The sequence below is a fragment of the Sapajus apella genome, unplaced genomic scaffold (assembly GCF_009761245.1).
Source record: "Sapajus apella isolate SASKATOON/1434 unplaced genomic scaffold, GSC_monkey_1.0 scaffold36, whole genome shotgun sequence".
Lineage (NCBI taxonomy): Eukaryota > Metazoa > Chordata > Mammalia > Primates > Cebidae > Sapajus > Sapajus apella.
Window position 1 is genome coordinate 9,068,741 of NW_022436976.1, and position 24,038 is coordinate 9,092,778.

Genomic DNA, 24,038 nt, shown 5'->3' on the forward strand with positions numbered 1-24,038 from the left:
TGTTTATGCAACAGGGTTGTTATCAGATTAAAATATAAGTTATAAGATAGTATTTGCAAGCCTCATGGTAACTTCAAACCAAAAACGTAGAATGGATATGCAAGTAAATAAAAAGCATAAATGGGATTGGTGCCCTTCTAAGAGAGAAACCAGCATTAAAATGAGCTCACTTTACATCCATACATTATGGCCTCATATTCTCCAGTGGTGCTCCATTTTGAAGGGAAAATATATTTAAACTGTTTATGTTTTCCCCAAACTTTAGTAGCAGACATCATTCTATTTTAAAAGATGTGAAGATCCTAGAAAGTTTTTAAGAAATGTGCTGTGAAATGTTGAGAAGTATCAGCAAACAAAATAGTGGTTATCAGATCCTTGACATCCTTTTACATAGTATATGTTCTCAAAAAATATGTGCTGATTGAATGAGTGAATAAATAAGTTAGAAAAAAAAACTGAGGCATCACTTGTATCTACACGGAAGTAAACTTTCAAATTGTTGATATTGTTTCTCCTGCGTAATCAACAAGCTTAGTCGTTTTCTCTTCTGTCATTACACAGACAACTCAATCTTCCACTGTTCATTTTTAAAGCCTTTACTTGAATGACTGTTCTGTTAAAAAGAACGTGTGACTGCCTTTGTATAAGCAAAGATATATTCATTGTGTCAAACCGTAAAGTGAGCTCATTTTAATGCTCCTTATTCTTAACTGTCAGTACTCTTGACTGCCCTATTCCCTCTGAAGAGGGTCTAGACTCCATAATTCAGATCAGCTACACTGTCAGAAACCAGAAAGCAAAGTACTAAAGAAAAGAGAAGATCACAGTTGAAACAAAAACTGGAATAACAGAAAGTAAGAGATGGAAAAAATTTGGAGGTTATCTAACTCCAAATTAATGCCAAACCTATAATCATCTCCGCAATCTTTTGAAAAATAATTTTAAATCTTGAACATTTAAACTCCAGTGTTCTGTCTGAGCAGTTTCTTGCAATGGTACTTACTACTTACGCGACAGCCCCTTTCATTACTTTATGACTCTAATAACTGAGAAATTATTTCCAATACTGAGCTAAAATTTGCTTTCCTATTTTACATACAGGGAAATGTAAAATAAATTACTACTTTTACCCATTAAACATTTATTGAACATATATGCTATTATCATAGAGGCTAGACTAAATCAGTTTATAAAAGGAAAAAAGACAGACAATTGGACTTCACTGTCATTTAACATGGAGATAATTTCTGGGAAGAGCTTTCAACAGACCACAGGGTTAGGGGACAAAAACTGGAATATGGGGTCCACCCAGGGAAAGAAGCTCTAGAAAGTAAACACACCAAACCCCACCCTCAGACTTTTGTTGGAACTCCAAAATTGTATACTATGAGAATGCGCGGGAGCCACCCTCAGATAACTAAATTTCACTTAGGATACTCTCACACTCTTATTACATTACGGTGACTGAACGTGTTTAACACAGACAGATTAAAAGAGAACAAAAAGGACAGGTCAGAAGAAAATAATCCAGAATGAAGGAAAAGAAGAAAAGGGTAGAAAAAATATGAAAATGAGCAAAAGATACACCTGAGACGTTGTGAGAATGCTCTAGAAAAATAGAGAAAATGAAGAAGCAATATTTGAAAATATCTAAAAATTTTCCAAACTGAGAAAAGCCATCAAGTCCCAGATCCAAGAAGCAATGTAAAAACCAATAATAATAAACAGAAAACTCAGATCTAAGCACATCATAGTAAAATTGAAAACCTAGAGGACCCCTCCAAAAAAAATCTTTAAAGCAGCCAAAAAGTAAATGAGAGATTACTTTCAGAGAAGCAACAATTTGACTGACAGCTAAATTTTCAAAAGAAACAATGAAAGCTAGAAAACGATGACATGATTTATTTAAAGTGTTCATATATAAAAACTGCCAACCTACATTTCTATATCCAGCAAAAAAAAAAAAAAATCTTTCAAAACTGAAGACTAAATATGGCATTTCCAAACAAAAACAGAGAGAATTTGTCATCAGAAATTCTATAGTAATTAAAATATCAGAGAGTATTCTTTAGGTAGAAGAAAAATGCTCCAGGATAGAAACTTGGCCCAAAAGAATGAATAAAGGGCAATGAAAATGGTAAATTTGTAAATTTGTAAACCTAAATAAATGTTAATCATATAAAATAGTAAAAGTATCTTGTGGTATTTACAAATAGAGATAGCACATAAGTGGTGAGGCAGGTAAATGAAATTCAAACTGTTCTGGTCTTTGACTTTTTCAGGAAGTATACCTTTGCCACTGTAAAAGTAAAAATTTGTATGAGACATTAATAAGTTAATAACAACATGCCATAATTTCTAGAACAGGAGTGGGTAAACTCTTTCTGTAAAGGAGCAGATGGCAAATATTTCAGGCTTTGCAGGCCATATGGTCTTGTAGCGTGCAAGTAGCACAGACAATAAATAAAATAATGGGCATGGCTATGTTCCAATAAAACTTATTTACAAGGACAGGCAGCCAGTAGGACTTGGCACATGGGCCATAGTTTGCTGACCCTGCTCTAGAATAACCACTAAAAAAGTTGTCACATAAGATATAATTAACTTGCAAGAAGGGAAAATTTAAAAATAAAAATTGCATATTCAAAAGAAGTAAGAAAGCAGAGAAGAAACACAAAACAAGTGGAACAAATAGAAGGTAAATTATAAAATACTGGATTTAAACCCAAGTATATAATTATATTTGAACAGAATAAATATTTTAATTAAAAAAACAAATATGGACTGGATAAAAACAAAAACAAAACTCAACTACTTGCTGTTCATAAGAGAGTGTCTTAGGCTGAGTTTTCCTGCGCACGTGTGCCTCAGGGCAGAAAGCCAAACATGCACCAGGAGTTGCTGCGCATTTTACTGGCACAAAGCTAGTCACAGCAAAAATGGCCAAGTAAAAGGTAGAATCAGAGGTTATGAGATGGGGCCTCAGAGGTGTTTGATACAACAGTACACTTTAAAGATGCAAAAAAGCTAAAAGTAAAAAAGCATACCATGAAGACACTAAGCAAGAGAAAGCTGGTAAAACTATACAAACACCAAACACAGCAGGAGACTATAAGAAGAAAAGTATTACCTAGAGCTGAAGAGTGACATGTCATGATGACAAAAGGTTTAATTATCCAGGAAGAAACAATAACTCTTAATTTGCATGGCTAGTAAGCTAGCTCGAAGTATTTAAAGCTGAACTTGGACAGAACCAAAAGAAGAAAGCCACAAATCCACAATCATAGTAGCAAATTTTAATATATCTTTCTGAGCAACTGATAGAATAAGTAGCAAAAAAATCAGTAAGAGTATAGAAGATTTCAACACAACTAACAAACCAATATTTATTTATAACACTGCAACCATCCAGTTGAGGATAAAGTCTTTAAAAACACACAGAGAAGTTGTTTTAAAAGTTGAGCATATACTGAGCCATAAAGGCAGGCTCAACAAGTTTGAAATAACTGAAATCATATAATCATCAGTGACAGCCGGGCATGGTGGCTCACACCTGTAATCTCAGCACTTTGGGAGGCTGAGACAGGCGGATCATGAGGTCAAGAGTTCAAGACCATCCTGGCAAACATGGTGAAACCCCGTCTCTACTAAAAAATACAAAAATTAGCTGGGTGTGGTGGCACAGGCCTGTAATCCCAGCTACTCGGGAGGTTGAGACAGGAGAATTGCCTGGGAGGTGGAGGTTGCAGTGAGCCGAGATTGCATCACTGCACCCCTGCCTGGCAACAGAGTGAGACTCCAACTCTTAAAAAAAAAAAAAAATGCGCATTGATGAGCTCCATTCTGCTCTACTGAACCAGAATCTCTGGAGATGGAACCCATGAAAGTGTGTTTCAATCTCTTCTTTATAAGAAACTTTCTACATAGAAATGAGTGGTCAAGACAGGACCTTAGTGAAGCTGTAGGGTCTTTAAAACTAAAACAATAATGACAATAAAAATCAAACAGCAATAAAAATGATTATGAAAATGAAAAAAAAATCTTTTGTTTTTACTAAGAAAGATAACTAGTGTATGAAATTTTATTTTGGTGGTTCACACATTTCCTGTCGAAAAGCTGCATTCCATCTGTTATTGTTTGAATGTGTCTACCGAAAGTTCATGTGCTGGCAGCTTACTTGCCATTGTGTTGGTGTTAAGAGGTGGGGCCTTTGGGAGGCAACTGGGTTAATACCATTGGAGTGGGAGTTCAGCCCCCTTTGCCTTTCTGTCTTGTGTTCTCTCATCCACCCTCCCGCCATGGGATGAGCCTTGCCAGAAGCTGGCACCAGCCTCTTAGACCTCCCAGCCTCTAGAACCATGAGCCAAATACACTTCTGTTCTTTATCAATGACCCGGTCTGTGGTTCTGGCCTCAAGCAACCCTGGCCTCAAGCTACCCTGCTACCTTGGCCTCTCAAAGTGCTGGGATTACAGACATCAGAGACTGCACCTAGCCCCATGTAGCGAACTTCTAAGCCAGCTTTACCTGCCTCGTTACAAAGCATAAAAGGAATTAAGACAGTATCCATTTCCATGATCCTGTGGTAATCTCTTACAGTCCCAAATGCACATTGTTTCTACTATGTCAGTAAATAAATTAGTTACTAGGTTACTCTGTCCTTTCAGAAGCCTAATAATCATATCTGCTGAACAGAGTATATCATTAATAGTTTTAAAATACATATCATTAAATTAGTTTATGAAACTTGCATTTCTGTGGCTTGATTTTTATGGCTCAAATCTTCATTTCAATAAAAGTGGTTGGGGTACATTGGGCTCTCAAGATGTAGGAATTTAATAAAGAGGAAACTATTGAACTTTTAATGAATAGTATATACCAGATTGACAACAAGGAAATGAATGTAAACTTACAATGCTATTTTTTTCCAAGTTGTTTTTTCCTCACTACTAATTTTGATTAGTCAAGCATCTATTTCATTCATTTATATATTTATTCAGCTGGTATTTACTAGAATCCTATTATGAACTAGAAGTGAAGTTCTGGAAAGGTAGACTGAGACTACATGGGCTGGCTTTGTCTTCCATGCTAAGCAGCTGAGGTTTTATTTTATACACATGGGAGTAATATATTTTATTTTGTGCTTTAGAATGCCAATGGCAGTGCAGGTAGCAGACTGGATGGGAAGAGACTAGAGGTAAACAGATCATCTGAAAGAGCTAATGAGCCTGAACTGTCTACAATTATGTGCCCTTTATGAATAGAGGGCAAATAACATATAATATAAAACATGATCTTCATGATCATTAGTGCTAACACTAGGCAAACAGCACTAAAATAAGACAAAATAACTTTCTGAGATTAGAGAGGAGAGAGAAATGAAGGCAAATAATAAAGTTTAAAAATACCTCAGCTGTTTCTATACCTGTGGGATGAGCTAGGCCTGCCTAGTTCATGGTGGTCAGTTTATGGACTTTTCATTACTAGTACATGGAATGCATGATTGAATAAACTGCAAAGAATATCTATTAAGAAGCAGTCAAATGATTGGATGACAATGTTAAATGATGTTGCCAGACTCATCCAAGAAAAATCACTGTAGGAATTTTCTTCAGCATATTGTTAATGTCACCATTTAGCAAACTTCTTTTTGAGACAGGGTCTTGCTCTGTTGCCCAGGTTGGAGTGCAGTGGCACAGTCATAGCTCACTGCAGTCTCTTTGGCTCAAGTGACTTTTGACTGATTCTCCCACCTCAGCCTCTTGAGTAGCTGGGACTACTGGTGCATGCCACTATGCCCAGCTTGCTCGCTTACTTACTTATTGATTGATTGATTGATTGAGTTGGGGTCTTGCTGTGTTGCCCAGCTGGTCTTGAACTCCTGGCCTCAAGCAACCCAGTTACCTTGGCCTCTCAAAGTGCTGGGATTACAGACATGAGACACTGCATCTGGCCCCATTTAGCAAACTTCTAAGTCAGCTTTACCTGCCTCCTTACAAACATTTAACATTTAAATTCATAATATTGACTATAGAAATGACTGCCCATGAGATTCTGTTATAGGTATGTGAGCACAATCCTGATTTATATCTACCATGTTCATGAATTCATGGAAGCAAAGATTGAGAAGAATCCTTAAAGGTCATGTGGTCCAAATTCCTATTTGATCTGCACAGCAATTAATTTAAAAAAAAATTGTGCCGGGCGTGGTGGCTCATGACTGTAATCGCAACACTTTGGGAGGCCGAGGCGGGTGGATCACAAGGTCAAGAGATAGAGACCATCCTGGTCAACATGGTGAAACCCCGTCTCTACTAAAAATACAAAACATTAGCTGGGCGTGGTGGCGCGTGCCTGTAATCCCAGCTACTCGGGATGCTGAGGCAGGAGAATTGCTTGAACCCGGGAGGTGGAGGTTGCAGTGAGCCGAGGTCATGCCACTGCACTCCGGCCTGGCGCCTGGTGACAGAGTGAGACTCTGTCTCAAAAAAAAAAAAATTGTAACTAAATACAAAATACATCTTTAATTATATTGTATTCATTTAAAAAAAGAAATAACAGTGTTACTTCTCCTTGATCTACCTACTTTGGACAACTGGATTTTATACTTTGAGACATACTGCATCCATTCAAAGGAAGTATTAGAAAAGTAGTTTAGATGTTCTTAAAGGAAGAAGCACAAATTTCAAATATTTTAAAAGCATTTCTTGGAGGAAAATAAAATTCAAGAGTATATTAAATGTGAATGGATATTGGGAGAATAGAAAAGAGTGAGGAATTATGTGATAGCACCATTAATACTTCATGTACAAACCTACTGAATGGAAAATAGACTCAAAACTTGCCACAAAATGTCATTATTAAAGATTTCCATGTGAAACTTATATGAAAGTACTTTTATTAAAAAAAGAAAAAAAACTTTGGTGTTATTCCAAAGGCAAACTGGTATCTTTTTTTTAAGAATAAGCTACTTTGATTTATGTAGCTGAAAGAAGCTAACACTTCAAAAGAAGATTCATGCTTAATATAGTTATATTTCACACTTATCCACATTTCTTAGCACTCAAACACAAAGATTGTCTCCAAAGAGATTCATAAGACTATTAAGTTATTAATGGATGGAGGAGTGATGGTACTGCACTCTATTCATTAGGTCTTACTATAGCTCTCTGGTTATCTCAGAGAGTTATCTCAGAATAATTCTTCTCTTTCATACTGGTAATGAAAAAACACTTTAAACTTATATCATCAGCCAATATTTGAGGCATTAAGTAACACCCAAACAAAGTCCAGCCATAGTTTGAGAATGCATCTTTAGAACATCTTGCTCTCAAATTTTTCTTGCACATCCTACATATAAGAACCATTAAGGAAGAATCATTCATTTTTCTACTCAATTCATAAACATTTATTAATTGTTTAATATGTACCTTTAACTGGTTAAACTAGCTCACTATTATTCATTCATTTCTTCTTCTTTTTAAACATTTTCTGACAAGTATGGTTCTAAAACCACCTGGAAATGCATTTACAGGTGTCCACTTCAGTTCGGCAGACATTTACTAAGCATTTACTATGAGTCAACTACCATACTAGATGAAAGAGATGCAAAGTGGGCAAGATATAATCCCTTCCCACAAGGTTCTGCCAATCCATTGTGGGAAGCAGACATAAAATGTTATTTCAATACAGTGGAATTGTATGGAAGTTTCACTACATTGGAATATAATTCCAAAATCGAGTCCAGCACAGGGTGTAAAAGAGGTAGAGAAAAGGGCCTTGAGGTCTGGAAACTGGTGGTCGATGTGAGCAGCAGGTGACCATGTAGCTGTCGTCTTTCCCCAGCAACTTTTTAGGACTCTATTTGTCCCATAAAAGTGTGTAGGGAGAGGAAAAAAAGAAGGAGTTACATCCAAGTCTATGTCCAGGCAGGCAAAAATGGGGCTGTGAGAAATCCTAATGATATAATTAAATTACCTTTCTATCACTCATTCACTCTTAGTGAGATTTTATTTGAGTACTACCAGAAATATAATAGTTGCATTTTGTATTTAAAAAGTAGTGGGCAGGCGTGGTGGCTCATGCCTGTGATCCCAATACTTTGGGAGGCTGAGACAAGCAGATCACAAGGTCAGGAGTTCAAGACCAGCCCGATCAACATGGTGAAACCCTGTCTCTACTAAAAATACAAATATTAGTCGGTGGTGTGCACCTGTAATTCCAGCTACTCAGGAGGCTGAGGCAGGAGAATTGCTTGAACCCGGGAGGTGGAGGTTGTAATGAGCCAAGATCATGCCACTGCATTCCAGCCTGGGCAACAGAGTGAGACTCCGTCTCAAAAAAAGAAAAAAAAAAAAAAGTAGCTGATAATCTGGCATCCAGCTCTAAATTGCTCTGAAGTAATAGAGAAAGATGAATTCAAGGTTCATGTTAGAAGCTAATGGCCTAGTAGCCACCATCACATTCAGAAGAGAAAGCTAAGCCAAGAGACTACCCAATGAAGCGATCTGCAGAATACATGGAATCAGGTCTCCTTCAGACAATCAGGAATAGTCTCTGTTCATCACCTTCCCTATCTTGCCGCATGTTCCTTTAACTATAACCCTACTTTCAGGAGGAGGGTAGAGGTTTTGCTTTTTTTTCCTATAAAGATCTAATAGATGGCTTGGTAGATTCAGGGTTTCTAGAACATCTGAGATGGGAATTCAAACTGTTCAACTCTGCAGTCTACATACTGAGGGGCATGGCCCCATTCAGGTGGATTTATATCTGGAATGAGCAGAGAATTGTCATTATTAATGATGACCACACTTTAGATACAGCTCCAGAATCCTTCTCAGCATACCGGCTTAAGAAGTTGTTGCAATTTTAATGTGGTACACAACATGAAATTTTTTTGCCATCATTGGTTTATACACAAAAAAGAGGTGACTCCATAGGCATACATGAAAATTAGTTTTAGTACTATTCTATAGCCATAGTAAGATATATATATACACACACACACACACACACACACACAAATGGTGAACATTTTTCTAATATATTCCACACTTAAGTTTTTAAAGCAGTGGTGGACAGAAGAGGTATTTTTATTAAAATCAGAAAAGTTATTTCCTAACATTGTTAGTGTCATTTTTAAATGTTCAGCATTTTCAGCAGGCTAATTTTCACCCTACTTTCTCATTAGTAAATGGGTAGATTGCCAAGCCTCTACAAGGCAATAGCTATTATAAGAACGGGTCTTTTCACATTATGCTGGTGCCTTGGGTTGAACCCAGACTTCTGAGTCCCTGTTGGCTGCGGCAGCAGCAGCTGCTTTCACCCTGGTCTTCTGCTCTAGCAGGGAGCCAGAGCACTGAAATATAATCATTCTAACAAGATATTTTTAGATTATTGATTTGATGCTTTATTGTTTCCTTATTTTTGGAAATGTATGAGTGATTTGGACAGAAACTAATCTGAGCTGGAAACCCTTTCCAAATATTTTCTCTCCTCTATTTCTCTGTGTGTGTATTATATCTATCTACACATTCTCTCCTCTATTTCTCTGTGTATTATTTCTCTTCTCTATTTCTCTGTGTATTATATCTATATATGCACACATGTACACATACAGAAATACACACTAAAAAATGATATTTATTAGAATATTTGGTAGTTGAAGTGGAATACATTTGAGTTAATTTCCAAAAGGCTTACTATTAAATTATAATAGAAAGAACAAAGAAACTCATATATGGAAAGGCCTGCTGGAGATTTTAAATCATTATTCATTCTAATTATTCATTTCCTCACTCATTTCGATCATTCATTCAGTAAATATTGAGTGTTTATGTGTACAAAAATAATATTAAAGAATTCCTAAAAATTTTCACACAAGAAGAATCAATGATTGGCTCTAATAATTTGCTCTAATGTTTATGGTACTTTTAAGGAGATTTTTCTCCTATATAATTCAAAATTGTTTTCTTAAATGCAAGTTTATTTACTCAGCAGAAAAGAACCAGACAATAAGCTATTTAAAAACTCTTATACATGCATGGGAAACAGTTATGAGGAGTTGAGTATAAAAAAAAAGCAGGCCTGGTGTAGTGGCTCACGCCTGTAATTACAGCACTTTGGGAGGCCGAGGCGGGCGGATTCCCTGAAATCAGGAGTTTGAGACCAGCCTGGCCAACATGGTGAAACCCCATCTCTACTAAAAATACAAAAAAATTTAGCTGGGCACGGTGGTACACGCCTGTAGTCACAGCTATTCGGGGAGGCTGAGGCAGAATTGCTTGAACCGGTGAGGCAGAGGTTGCAATGAGCTGAGATTGTGTCATTGCACTCTAGCCTGGGTGACAGAGCAAAACTCCATCTCAAAAAAATCAAAAAAGAGAGCAAAGATTTTGAAATAAACAGAGCAGAAATTGAAAAACCAAATGCACTCTCTCTTATAAAATAGGGAATTTGGAAAATTAAAAATTCACTTTAATACGTTGTCCACTGTTCAGAGCATTTTGGGATCTAACTCCAGAGAGGATCTTTTGAATGCTAAACCTCAGTCCTTTGAGACTAGACTGACCTTTTTTATTGCTCAGGAAGATAGTATAGTTGAGTGGAGAAGGCACTGGAGAAAAGACAGTAGGTGCTTAATCTAGCTCTCACCTTAACTAGATTTGTGAATTCCAGCCAGTCACTTAATCTCTCTGGTATTCAATTTTCTCCTCTGCAAAATGAGCTCAGTAGCTACCAATCTTTTTTAGTGCAAAGACCGTTTTTAAAGGTCTCTTAAAAAAAAATCTCAACAATCTCCACACGGTAAAGCTATACTTCTGGTATCAGTTGATTGAGAAAATGCTTCTGTTTGCCTAGCTTTGTTTCCCTCTGCAATGACTCAGCAACCCCCAGAGGCAGGGACCACCAGTTACCTAAGTAGCCTGTAAAATTTGTGCTTGAATTACTTTTCTATGAATCAATGTACTCATGGAAACCATTAGTTAAAGCACGAAGGAAATAATTTCTTTAGGCCATGACTCACAGGAAAAAAGCGAAAAAGAAGAAAAAGAACCAAGGACTACAAACAGATTAAATGCAATAATCAAGGGCTACTCACCACATTAGTAAATTAGTCACTACTCACTCTTCTGATGCATATTACCCTCTGTCCCATCCACATATTTGGACAAATACCCATGACTATGTATTCAAACAATGCTATTTTAAAAATAAAGATGTTATTGTTCCCAGTCAATATTTTAAAAAATAGTCATCATGGAAAGTTAAACAATAAGCTAGACATGGCTTGCCCTGTTTTTATGGTATATAAAAATTTGCTGCTAATATAAATACAATTGATTAGTATATTGACCTTGTATTCCATGACCTTATTAAATTTAACTAATAATTTTGGTAGACATTTTGTAGATTCCTTAGGATTTTCTTTGTAAACAATCATGTATTTCAAAAGTACAGACAATATTAGTTATTCCTTTCCTATATTTATGCCTTTTGTTTCTTTTTCTTGTCTCAGACCACTATTTAGAACAACGTTAAATAGAAATGGTAAAAGCTGACATCCTCACCATTCCCAGTATGAGGGGGTCCGCACTCAACACTTACCATTAAGTATGATGTTAGCTATAGGTTTTTGTAGATCCTCCTTATTAGACATGAATTCCCTTCCAATTCCAATTTCCTAGGGTTTTTTTTTTTATGAACTGATGTTCAATGTTGTCAAATGCTTTTTCTGCTACTATGATCGAAGAACATCAAGCTTTCAAAATTTATTGAGACTTGTTCAATGGCTTAGTAAGTGGCTTATCTTGGTGAACGTAGCATATGCACTCAAAAACACTGTGAATTACTCAGTTGTTTGATATAGTGTACCAGACATGTTTATTTTTCTTTCGATTTTCTATGTACACTGGCATTTTGTCTAGTTGTTAAATACTGAGAAAAGATTGTTAAAATTTCCAATTATAAGTGTACATTGGTCTATTTCTTCCTTTATTTCTATCAATTTTAGAGTCACGTATATTGAAATTTTTTATTAGGTATATACATATTTACAATTTGTATGTCTTTCTGATGAATTGATGCATTCACCACTATAAAATCTTCCTCTGGCTCTGGTGATACTTTGAAGTCTACTTTAATGTATAACATCACTCCAGCTTTCTTATGTGTAGTGTTTTCATGGTATAACTTTTTTTCTTTTTAGATGGAGTCTAGCTGCAATGTCCAGGCTGGAGTGTAATGGTGCAATCTTGGCTCACTGCAACCTCTGCTTACCAAATTCAAGCAATTCTCCTGCCTCAGCCTCCTGAGTAGCTGGGATTACAGGCATACACCACTACACCTGGCTAATTTTTGCATTTTTAGTAGAGACGGGGTTTCACCATGTTGACTAGGCTGGTCTCGAACTCCTGAGCTCAAGTAATCCACCTGCCTTGGCCTCCCAAAGTGCTGAGATTACAAGTGTGAGCAACTGCATCTGGCCTGGTATACCATTTTTATCCTGTACTTTCAACCTGTGTTTTAATTTTTTTTTAAGTGTCTCTTGTAAAAACGAAGTATGTATCTTTCTTTTTTTCTTTTCTGAGACAGAGTCTCACTCTGTCACCCAGGCTGAAGCTCAATGGCATGATCTTGGTTCACTGCAACCTCTGCCTTCCACGTTCAAGTGATTTTGCTGCCTCAGCCTCCTGAGTAGCTGGGACTATAGGCACATGCCACCACACTCAGCTAATTTTTGTATTTTTAGTAGAGACGGGGTCACTATGTTAGCCAGACTGGTCTCAAACTCTTGACCTCATGATCTGCCTGCCTCAGTCTCTCAAAGTGCTGGAATTACGGGTGTGAGCCACCACACCTGGCCAAAGTATGCTTATTTCTACCCATATAATGAAAATCCTATTTTAATCTTTCCATAATGGTAGAAATCCTTCTGATACGGTTTGGCTGTGTCCCTACTCAAATCTCATTTTGAATTGTAGTTCCCATTATCTCCATGTGTTGTGGTAGGGACCAGATGGGAGGCAATTGAACCATGGAGGGGTTTAGCTCCATGCTGTTCTCATGATATTGACTGAGTTCTCATGAGATCTGATGGTTTTCTAAGGGGCTTTCCCTGCTTTGCTCAGGACTTCTTTCGGCTGCCCTGTGAAGAAAGTGCCTTTCTTCCCCTTTGTCTTCTGCCATGATTGTAAGTTTCCTGAAGCTTTCCCAGTCATGCAAAACTATGAGTCAATTAAACCTCTTTTCTTTGTAAATTACCAGTCTTAGGTATTTCTGCATAACAGCATGAGAGTGGACTAATACGGCTTCTGTAGAATAAACAATTATCCTGTTTATTCATTTTAGAAATACAGCATCTCTCATATTTTTCTCATAACGTGGGGCACACTTGTACACATATTCATTCTTCACAGAATGCAATGTGCTTACAGTGAGACTAAATCAGTAGGATCTGAAAATAGTATCTTGGACTTCCAACATATATGACAGCCAGTTTAATTTGAATTTATATTTTTGGCAATTACTTAAGATACCCAAATTATAACTGTCTCTCCATTTTCTCAAGGAACTCGTCTTTTCTATTAAAGAAATTAAGGGAATTGGGCCTGGAAATTAAGGAAATACAATAGTTTATGTTTGAGTGAATCTCTCTCTGCAGAAAATACAAAATGTTACCACTAGGAAGCCTTTTGTCACTCATCCTTATGGGGCATTCTGGGGGAATAAAACCAGTGTGTGCTGGCATAAAAGAATGAAGACCGGTGCTGTTGACCTATTTCCCGTGCTGCACGGTGGCTCCTTTCTCTTCTGGTCCTAGGCGCTTCGGGAACTGTGGCTTAGGTGCAGACATGGCCAAGTCCAAGAACCACACAACACATAACCAGTCCCAAAAATGGCACAGAAATGGTATCAAGAAACCCCGATCACAAAGATACGAATCTCTTAAGGGGGTGGACCCCAAGTTCCTGAGGAACATGCGCTTTGCCAAGAAGCACAACAAGAAGGGCCTAAAGAAGATACAGGCCAACAATGCCAAGGCCATGAGTGCACGTGCCGAGGCCATCAAGGCTCTCGTAAAGCCCAAGGAGGTTAAGCCCAAGATCCCAAAGGGGGGTGTCAGCGGCAATCTTGATCGACTTGCTTACATTGCCCACCCCAAGCTTGGGAAGCGTGCTCGTGCACGCATTGCCAAGGGGCTCAGGCTCCGCCAGCCAAAAGTCAAGGCCAAGTCCAAGGATCAAAACAAGGCCCAGGCTGCAGCTCCAGCTTCAGTTCCAGCTCAGGCTCCCAAAGGTGCCCAGGTCCCTACAAAGGCTTCAGAGTAGATATCTCTGTCTGCCAACGTGAGGACAGAAGGACTGGTGCGACACCCCAGGGCTGCCATCTGCATGGGGCTGGGGTCCTCCTGTGCTATTTGTACAAATAAAGATGAGGGAGAAAAAAAAAAAATGAAGACACAGTCATTCCACAACTGCTGTAGGCAGTGCCTTGCAGAGCAGTGAGAAATACAAAAAATAGATGAAAGAGTTTCAGCCCTTAATGAATCTGAAAATGATCCATTTTCCCTTTGCCCCTCTAGCTCTATTCTACACTATTCTCTCCCCAATTCGGTGCCCTTGTGATTCTTCTGAAATATATAAATTGGTTTTCTTGATCTCTGGCTTGCAGCTGTTTTTGACCAATGGTAAGCATTAGTAGGAGATCAGAGGAAGGGAGAAGAAAGTCTTGATATTTAGTCCCTTGGTTCTCATCCTGTGGAATCATCATGAGCTGGCTACCTCTCTCTACTGAAGGTCAAGGCTCCCATAAGGAACCTTTCTTCATACATCTGTCTTTTTCTGGGTTCAAGTAACTCCTCCTCCTCCTTGAACCTGTAAGCCTAGGGATGGAAACAAATCCCACTTCCAGTGGCACTGCAGTATTGAGCTATCTTTTGTTGTTTGTCCCATGCACAGCTTTCCCTTCTTTCCTCATGTCCTATGCACACCTTCATTAAACACCCTGCTGTTTAGGCTATTTGAGTATGCTATTGCTTTCCTGCTGAAACCTGACACAGCAATATGATGAACTAATAATTAGCAACATAAAGCACTACACAATAAGCGCCATATAAATATTGCAGATTGTAACATAATGTGCTGAACAAGTGGAGAGTAGAGAGAAATCTTTAATGCTTAGGGTCCTAAAGGAAGATATTCAAGAGAAGAGGAGACTGGACAAGCAGACAAAAAAAGACCCATTGAAGAGAGGCAAGCAATGAGGGAGCAAGAAGAAAGTGTATTGAAGGCACAGTGGTAGCATAAGCCAGGTCCTGCTCAGATTGGATTGTTCAGATCAGATTGCTTAGGGTAGTGATTCCAAGGAGACTCATGCACCTAAAGACATTAACACATCTGACTTGAAATTCCTCACATTCTAAGGAATTTCTCTTCCTGTCAGAAAGTGTAAAGACTAGGGAAGGTGACATTATTGATGACATGATTTGAATCATGTCCTTGCTGAAATCTCATGTCAAATTTTAATCTCCAGTGTTGGAGAAGGGGCCTGGGGAGAGGTGATTAGATTATGGGGGTGAAGTTCTCATGAATAATTTAGCAGCATCCCCACTTGCTCCTGTATAATGAGTGAGTGCTCATAAGATCTAGTTGTTTACAATTGTGTAGCATCTCCCTAACTCTTTCTTCCTCCTGCTCCAGCCATGTGAAGTGCCAGCTTCACCTTTAAGATTTCACCATGATTGGGAAGTGTAAATTAATTCAACCATTGTGGAAGACAGTGTGGCGATTCCTCAAGGATCTAAAACTAGAAATACTATTTGACCGAGCAATCTTATTACCTGGTATATAACCAAAGGATTATAAACCATTGTTTTATAAAGACACATGCACATGTATGTTTATTGCACCACTGTTCACAATAGCAAAGGCTGGGAACGAACCCAAACGCCCATCAATGACAGACTGGATAAAGAAAATGTGGCATATATACACCATGGAATACTATGTAGCCATAAAAAAGGATGAGTTCATGTCCTTTGCAGAGATATAGATGAAACTGGAAACCATCATTCTCAGCAAACTGACACAAGTTCAGAAAACCAAACACTGCATGTTCTCACTTACAAGTGGGTGTTGAACAATGAGAATACACAGACACAGGGAGGGGAACATCATATACCGGGGCCTGGAGAGTGGGGGGCTAGGGAAGGAATAGCAGGGAGTGGGGATATTGGAGAGGTATAGCATTAGGAGAAATACCTCATGTAAATGACAGGGCAATGGATGCAGCAAACCACCACCATGGCACATGTATACTTATGTTAACAAACCTGCACAATCTGCACATGTACCCCAGAACTTAAAGTATAATAAATAAATAAACTCAAAAAAAAACAGAAAAACTTTAAAAATAAAATAAAATAAAGATTTCACCATGATTGAAGCCAAGCAGATGCTGCCATGCTCCTATTTCAGTACTTCAGTATTATTGGCAACAGACCACTTGTTTCATAACTATGACAACATGCTATGGCTGAGACTCTCTACTGTGTGCCATTACAGACTAAACTAAAGTTTGCATGTTAATGTGTTTCAGAATAAACTTTACTAAAGCTTGCTGATTTGGAAACTTGCAGAATCTTGGGTTCCACTCACCAGATATTCTAATTCAGTAATTCTCTCAAGAGGATTGGACAGTATCCACTTTTTTTTAACAAGACATGCACTTGATTCTGAATCAAACCATATAGGGAGAAACATATTTGTGGACAATAATTGTCATGAAAGGTTTTCAATCAAAGGGGTGAACTAATGGCAGTGGTCTTTTAGAAAGATTAGTCTGGCCACAGGACACAAGATAGACTGGATGTGGAAAGAATGAGGAGAGGAAAGGTAGCTAAGAGAAGACTCTAAAAGTTCAAATAGATGGGACTGAACACCTGGCATGAAAAGATTAGCAAGAATGAAAATGAAAGGAAGGGACACATATGAGCAAAGTGAAAAATGGGCAGGTATTTATTATTTACTGAGCTTTATAGCGCTGTGATTTACAACTTGTCAACAAGTGTTTTTTCTGCACTCCTCCTATTTTAAAAAAATGGATTCTAATTCCCCTCCTTTTGAATATAGGCCAGTCTTAGTGGCTCGTTCTCAACAAATAGCAAGTGATAGAAGTGACACTATATGAGTCCTGAAGTTAGGTTAGAAAAGGTGATAGGGCTTCCTTCTGGCTCTCTCAAGTTAATGCCTTTAGAGCCTTGAGCTACTATGAAGTGCAGCTACCCTGAGCCTTCCATGCAGAGAGAGGAGAAGAGATACCTGAGGAGCCTCAGCTGTTCCAGCCCCCAACAGCTTGAGTCTTCCCAAACCAAGAATGAAACATACAGATTGAGAAGACTTTGAGATTACTGCAACTCCAATCACGATTTAAATGCAACCTCAAAAGCCATGCTGAGTTGAAACCAATCAGCTGTGCAGTTCTTAATTTCCTGACCCATAGAATGCATGTGAAATCATACATAATTATTGTTGTTTTAAGCCAGTAAGTTTTGGGGTTGATTTGTTATGCAGCAACTGTGCCTTCACATACATGGCAAAGTCAAAGAGGACTCTGATTTCATCTTTGTACAAAGTTTAGATATTGACTCTCCACTTGGCATAGGGCAATTATAAAAATCTCATCAGCCTTTGGCTGTCTAGCGTGGTGGCTCATGCATATAACCCCATCACTTTGGAAGGCCAAGGAAGGTGGATCACGAGGCCAGGAGTTTGAGCCTGACCAACATGGTGAAACCCCATCTCTACTAAAAATACAAAAATTAGTGGCCCGTGCCTGTAATCCCAGCTACTCAGGAGGCTGAGGCAGGAAAATAGCTTGAACCTGGGAGGTAGAGATTGTAGTGAGCTGAGATCGCACAACTGTACTCCAGCCTGGGCAACAGAGCAAGACTCCATCTCAAAAAAAAAAAAAAAAAAGAAATCTCATCAGCCGTTTAATTTTAATGGCCTTTCATAGCGTCACAGCACATTGCAATAAAAATAAATGAATATCATCTTCTACTAATATATTATCAATTTCAAAACCTAATTATTAAATAATTATAAACAAGCTTGTAAGTCATCAGTTCCAGGGAAAAGCATCAACATTTTCTTTAATATTTTGCAAGAAAGTGCTAATGCTTAGAAAAAATATTGCATAATTAAAATTAAATCACTCTCCCTTAGGAGCCAATCAAATTTGTCTCCCTTAGGAACAGCAAATCAAATTATGAGTTTGTCATATCGATTCACTATGCAAGTAGGATGATAGCCTTCGAGGGTTAATTTTCTTTTATCTCTAAGCTTTTTTTAAAAACCATATTTATCTAGTTGAGAATTTTTCATATATCCACTCTCACTGACTCAAACTCAGAACTTGCTCTATTTTAGACTCCTTTAAATGGCAATGCTAAGGCTAAATTACAGATCCTAAAGGAAATCACAAAAAGAAAAAAAAAAAAGAACAGATAGTCATTTTACATGCTTCAGCGGGCCTTACTCTCTTCCATCCCACAATGCATGACAAATGGAAGTCACAAGGGCTGTGTTTGCTCCAGGGCCACAACCTCCCTAAGTGCAATTCCTGGAGTCCTTTCCGCCTTACTCAAGAAGCCAGAAGGAATGCAACTGAGTAAGAGTGGCATTTGGGGGTCATGGGGGCTTTAAAGTACTTTCCCATCACGACCACTGCAATATGATCTAAGTAAAAATGCTTCGTGTCTGCTAGCACCAAGCATCAGTACTTTTATAAACAGCATACTTCACACCTTAGAAAACAAAAGCACCACCGTGTCATCCCCAACATGATCTCTGAAAGTTAGGTATCAGACATGTTCGATTCCCTAGTCTGGGATTCCTTAAGTAGGGTGCATGCATCCTACTTCTTTTGGGATGCCAAAAGAAATATTAGATATTCTGCTCAAAATTGACTTTTTAAATTTAACAAGCAGAAGAAATTAAGCTTCACCAATCTTTAGCATATAAACTGACACTGTGGCACCTACTGTATCAGTCACCTGTCGCCTACAGAATCTACATATCTTGGTGAGGCATTTTTTTGTGACAAAACAACAAAGAAAATCAAGTATGACTAGCCAGTCAGTTTAGTTTTAATCGAACCTTTGAATCCTGTCTCATAAAATTTTAGCCAAGTTTCTTCAAAGTAGTTTCACTTTAAATCACATTGCGCTTAAAATGTTAATTTTAAATGTTAATGAGATAAAATATTTTTATACTAAAATAAAATATAAGTTGCTAAAATTATTGGTTATTTCACCTTCATCTCTCCTTCTTAAATATTCTCTGTGTATGTTTTATAATTCACATTCTAATGTGTAATAATGGCTCAAATAACTTACTGGTAGTATGCATGATCAAAAAAGTACAGAGAATATCCAAATGTATTAACTGAAAAAAACAAAAATGTGAGAACAAGAATCTATACACATGCTTCCTTGTATAAAATATCTCTGGAAAGATACATTGTCTACTTTCTGGGAAGGTACCTGGGGACAAGAATAAGAGAGAGTTTCCAGTGTATATAATTTTACATCCTTAAAATACTACCTAAATGTATTGTCTAGTTGAAATTAGAGTTTAAAATTTAAAAATATATATAAGAGACCACATGCTAAACATTGTATGTATCTATACTCTATTATGCATGATTATATGTACATGTATTTGACCATAAGGGTACATTGTTCACTCACCTTTGTGTTTCCAGAACAAAGTCCAATAGCCTAGAACATGATAACAGCTTTAAAAATATCTGTTGTTAAATGAAACTTCTTGACGGGATTATGTGAAAATCTCTCGTCTTCTCCTGAGATACCTGTGTCATTTCATAATCTAGAATACCATGGACCGTACAGCTGTTCTCTTCTTTCCCACTCACTTTATTCTCCTGCTAGAATTAAATAGTACCTTTTCAAAATTATAGCTAGATTGGTGGAATAAGTTCTAGTGTTCTATACCATTGTAGGATGACTATACTTAATAATAAATATATTATATAATTTCAAATACCTAGAAGGAAGATGGAGGATATTGAATGTTCCCAACATAAAGAAATAATAAATGTTTGAGATTATGCTAATCACCCTGATTTGATCACTATACACTATATGTACTGAAACATCATTCTGTACTCCATAAATATATATTATTGTATATCAATTTAAAAATTAAATTAAGTTACATTAAAAAGTACAAAAAATAATATCTTTAAATGTATTGTATTTAAATCATCTTGGTCCATTCTCTTCGTCTTTTCTTTTTCTTTGTTCATTTGATTAATTTACTATGAGTGGATTTTAGGTTACAAAAGTCCAACAATTGTAGCAAGAGAATATCCCAGCATATTAATCTATGTTTCTAAAAAAGTAGGTGGTAGTTATGACTGAAGCCTCAGGACCTGCTTAGACTGCCTGGGTTCAAATCCCACCTCTGCCTGTTGATAGCTTTGGGACTTGGAGCAGATTCCCCAGCCTCCATTTCCTCACATGTCAATTTGGAACAACTCTTTTATTCATATCGTAAGACTGTTTAGAAGATCAACATCAATATATTAACATATATGGGTTCAGAACAATGGCACACAAATTCTCAATATATGTTCAATATTGTCATTACTATGACTATAATTATTTTATTATTTCTCCCCCTCTTCCCCTTTGTCCAACAAGCAAACAGCTAGCTCTGCACTTTATTTTCTCACAGAAGATACATGGCAGGCAGAGGCAGACTTCTGCTTTCTTACAGGCTGGGTCTTTAGGGAAAATCTTTTTAGACTGGAGATGCCCTGCAGGGAGCAGCATAAGGGAGAGGAGGTGACTGCATTTGGCATTTTTGTGTGAGGGCATAGGCTGTACTGAAAAAGAAGTAACAGGAGCCTAAGAATCAGGGCAGCAGCTGCTACATTACCCCAGTGAACAGAGAGCAGCCCTACAGACTCAGTTGTGCCAGCAGAGGGCCGTAGCTGAGACAGGGGAGGACAGGGTGTGCTATGGAGTATGGACTCCATTGCCTTATGAGGACCAGGCTGGTGATGGAAAAGACAGAGGGCTGGGGTGTGGAGGGACGGAAGCTGTTGTGAACTGGGCAGCACCTACCTTGCCTAACAACAGACACTACTCACATGTAGGAATGCAGACTCAAAGCTGCCAAATGTCCAAAATTTTCAAGAAAAGCAAAAGTCAGCTTTTTAACAGGTAACCTCCCAATTTCAAAACTTGGCACACACCTAAAAGATTATCTGCAGCTCACATTCAGCCTGAGGGCTGCCTGTTTATGACCTCAAGGTTAGAGAAAGCTAGTGGTCTAGGGTATGTATGCCCTCCAAGATTGGAAGCCTAGCTTTGTTCTTGCCTGCTGGTGGCTTTATGCAAGTTATCATCAAAGCCTTGGTTTCCTTGCCTGTAAAGTGGAATAATGACAGCTACTGTTGGGGAATAAAGTGATAACATGATAAAAATCAGGGATAAAATGTATACATTTAAATATAAATATTGTAAAACCAATATACTTTTCTTGCACCAAAAACAGAATAAAAAAATATAGAAATGGTGGAAAAATCAGGTCAGTTTGACATCAGTCAGTGTCTATAAATACAAAAGAAAGTAGAAGTCTGTATCTTTGCAACATTTGGGTCACAGAAATAACATTTTTGGTACACACTTGGAAGAGAGCTAACCAGCATCATTATGAAGGAAGGTCTGCATAGGTTCTTAAAAGTCAGCCGGGGGCCGGGCACGGTGGCTCACGCCTGTAATCCCAGCACTTTGGGAGGCCGAGGCAGGTGGATCACGAGGTCAAGAGATCGAGACCATCGAGACCATCCTGGTCAACATGGTGAAACCCCGTCTCTACTAAAAATACAAAAAATTAGCTGGGCATGGTGGCGCGTGCCTGTAATCCCAGCTACTCAGGAGGCTGAGGCAGGAGAATTGCCTGAACCCAGGAGGCGGAGGTTGCGGTGAGCCGAGATCGCGCCATTGCACTCCAGCCTGGGTAACGAGAGTGAAACTCCGTCTCCAAAAAAAAAAAAAAAAAAAAAAAAAAAGTCAGCCGGGGACACCAAACCACTCCTCACATTAAAATCACATGCAAGTGAATACACAAGCCTAATTAGGACAGGGAAGAAAGGAACACTGCGGGATCAACCCCTTAGAGGGAGAAACCAGAAGAAAAACTGGATGGAAAGAAAAGACAATACACGCAGTGGAGGGATTTGGGGTTTTATTAAATATGTAAAACCAAGATGGGTATTTGAGGACACCTCAGCTCTGTGGTTGTCTGTCCTGTTTGCATCTGTGGTGAATGGATGAAGCAGATTGCTTAAGGGACCAGTTTTTTGTTTTGTTTTGTTTTTTTGAGACAGAGTCTCACTCTGTCACCCAGGCTGGAGTGCAGTGGTGTGATCTTGCCTCACTGCAACCTCCACCTCCGGGGTTCAAGCAATTCTCTTGCCTCAGCCTTCCAAGTAGCTGGGATTACAGGCACGCACTACCAAGCCTGGCTAAATTTTATATTTTTAGTAGAGACAGGGTTTTGCCATGTTGGCCAGGCTGGTCTTGAAATCCTGACCTCAAGTGATCCACCTGCCTTGGCCTCCAAATGTGCTCCAATTACAGGCATGAGCCACAATGCCCAGCCCTACATTGCTTAAGGCACCAATTCTTAGAAGGCAGAGTGGATAGGAGAATTGGTGAAAAGCACAGCGACTATACAACTCAACCCATATCCCTGTACCTAGAAGGGGTGAGACCACCCAATGCTGAGTTAGAGAGGGGATTGTCAACAACCTCCTCATGGGACTGACATGAATTATAATCACGTATTTAAACCACAGCCAGGTGCCTGGCACTTGGCACATACTTTCTTAATATTAGTTCTCCTACCATGGAGTTATTTTGGAACTCTGGATTATCATCCCTTCTGGCTGTAAATGATGAATTATTATTTCTTTTTTGCTTCAGGAGCAGTAGGGGAGAGGGGAGGAAGAGATGAAGGAGATGGGATGTGCTCATTAGTGGGCTTCCAAATGCTTCTTGTGCAGTGGTGTGAATGTCCCAGGACTCCAGCTGACAGATCACTAAAGTAGTTTCTGGGCATTCTTAGCAGTAGAAAACCTTCAAAGTCTTACATGGAACCTCAGAACAGAACAAAATCAGAGCTGTTCTGGGCAGCCTTTAATACCTGAAGGTGGCCTCTAAGAGTTTCATCAATCATTTGAAAAACAGTCCCTAGAAGGAACCTGGTCCTTCTGCCTTCAAAGCCTCTGACAATGAGTAATGGATTAAATATCAGGGGAAGAAGGCTCTGACAAAAGAAAGAGAAGAGTTGGCCCTTCTCCTTATAAATCTACGGAGTGTTTATCTTTAATATGGTTTAATGACAATAAAAACATCCTTTTGTAGAGTGTTTACTATGAGCCACAAACTGCGCTAGAACTATAGGTATTTTATCTCATTTAATCTTCATGACAATCCTGTGAGACATTATCATCTTCATTCTTCAAAGGAAAACACCACACGAGGGTCAGTAAATTAGCCAGCAGTATGCACAGGATGAGTCAAACCTAATATACTTCACTGATGCTATAATCAACTCCACTGATTTATACGAGGATCTGCGAAATAAGGATCCCAAAAATTGAACTCAAGATCACTTTTTATGCAGTCACTTGAATCTTTCCTTTGTCTGAATACCCATGACACAAATATTTGTCACTTCAAATCAACATATATTTAATCGAACTCAGTGTAGTAAAGGAATGTGCTAAGTTGGCAGGCAGGTGTGAGAGTCCTGGAGGTGGCAGTGGTAAGAAGGGAAGAAGAAAAGAAGGAAGTTTACAACATGAATGAGTCAGCTCTGCCTTAAAGAGAACAGAAGAGAAGCCTGTCTGGGGAGACAAACAGATATACCCGCAAAAACAAATTCTATAAAAATGGAGTGTTAAGAATTGGTTAGAAAAAAGTGGCTCATTAATAATAGT

General features: G+C 38.3%; 2 protein-coding genes across 2 annotated transcripts in view; one reads left to right on the forward strand and one right to left on the reverse strand.

The window, feature by feature from the left end:
* Positions 1 to 24,038, reverse strand: part of AK5 (adenylate kinase 5) — a 298,444-nt gene that overhangs the window by 234,336 nt on the left and 40,070 nt on the right. The window lies entirely within an intron of this gene.
* LOC116563814 (60S ribosomal protein L29-like) lies at positions 13,838 to 14,436 on the forward strand. The gene has a single exon (XM_032296560.1). The coding sequence runs from the start codon at positions 13,853 to 13,855 to the stop codon at positions 14,327 to 14,329; it is 477 nt and encodes a 158-aa protein (XP_032152451.1). The 5' UTR covers positions 13,838 to 13,852; the 3' UTR covers positions 14,330 to 14,436.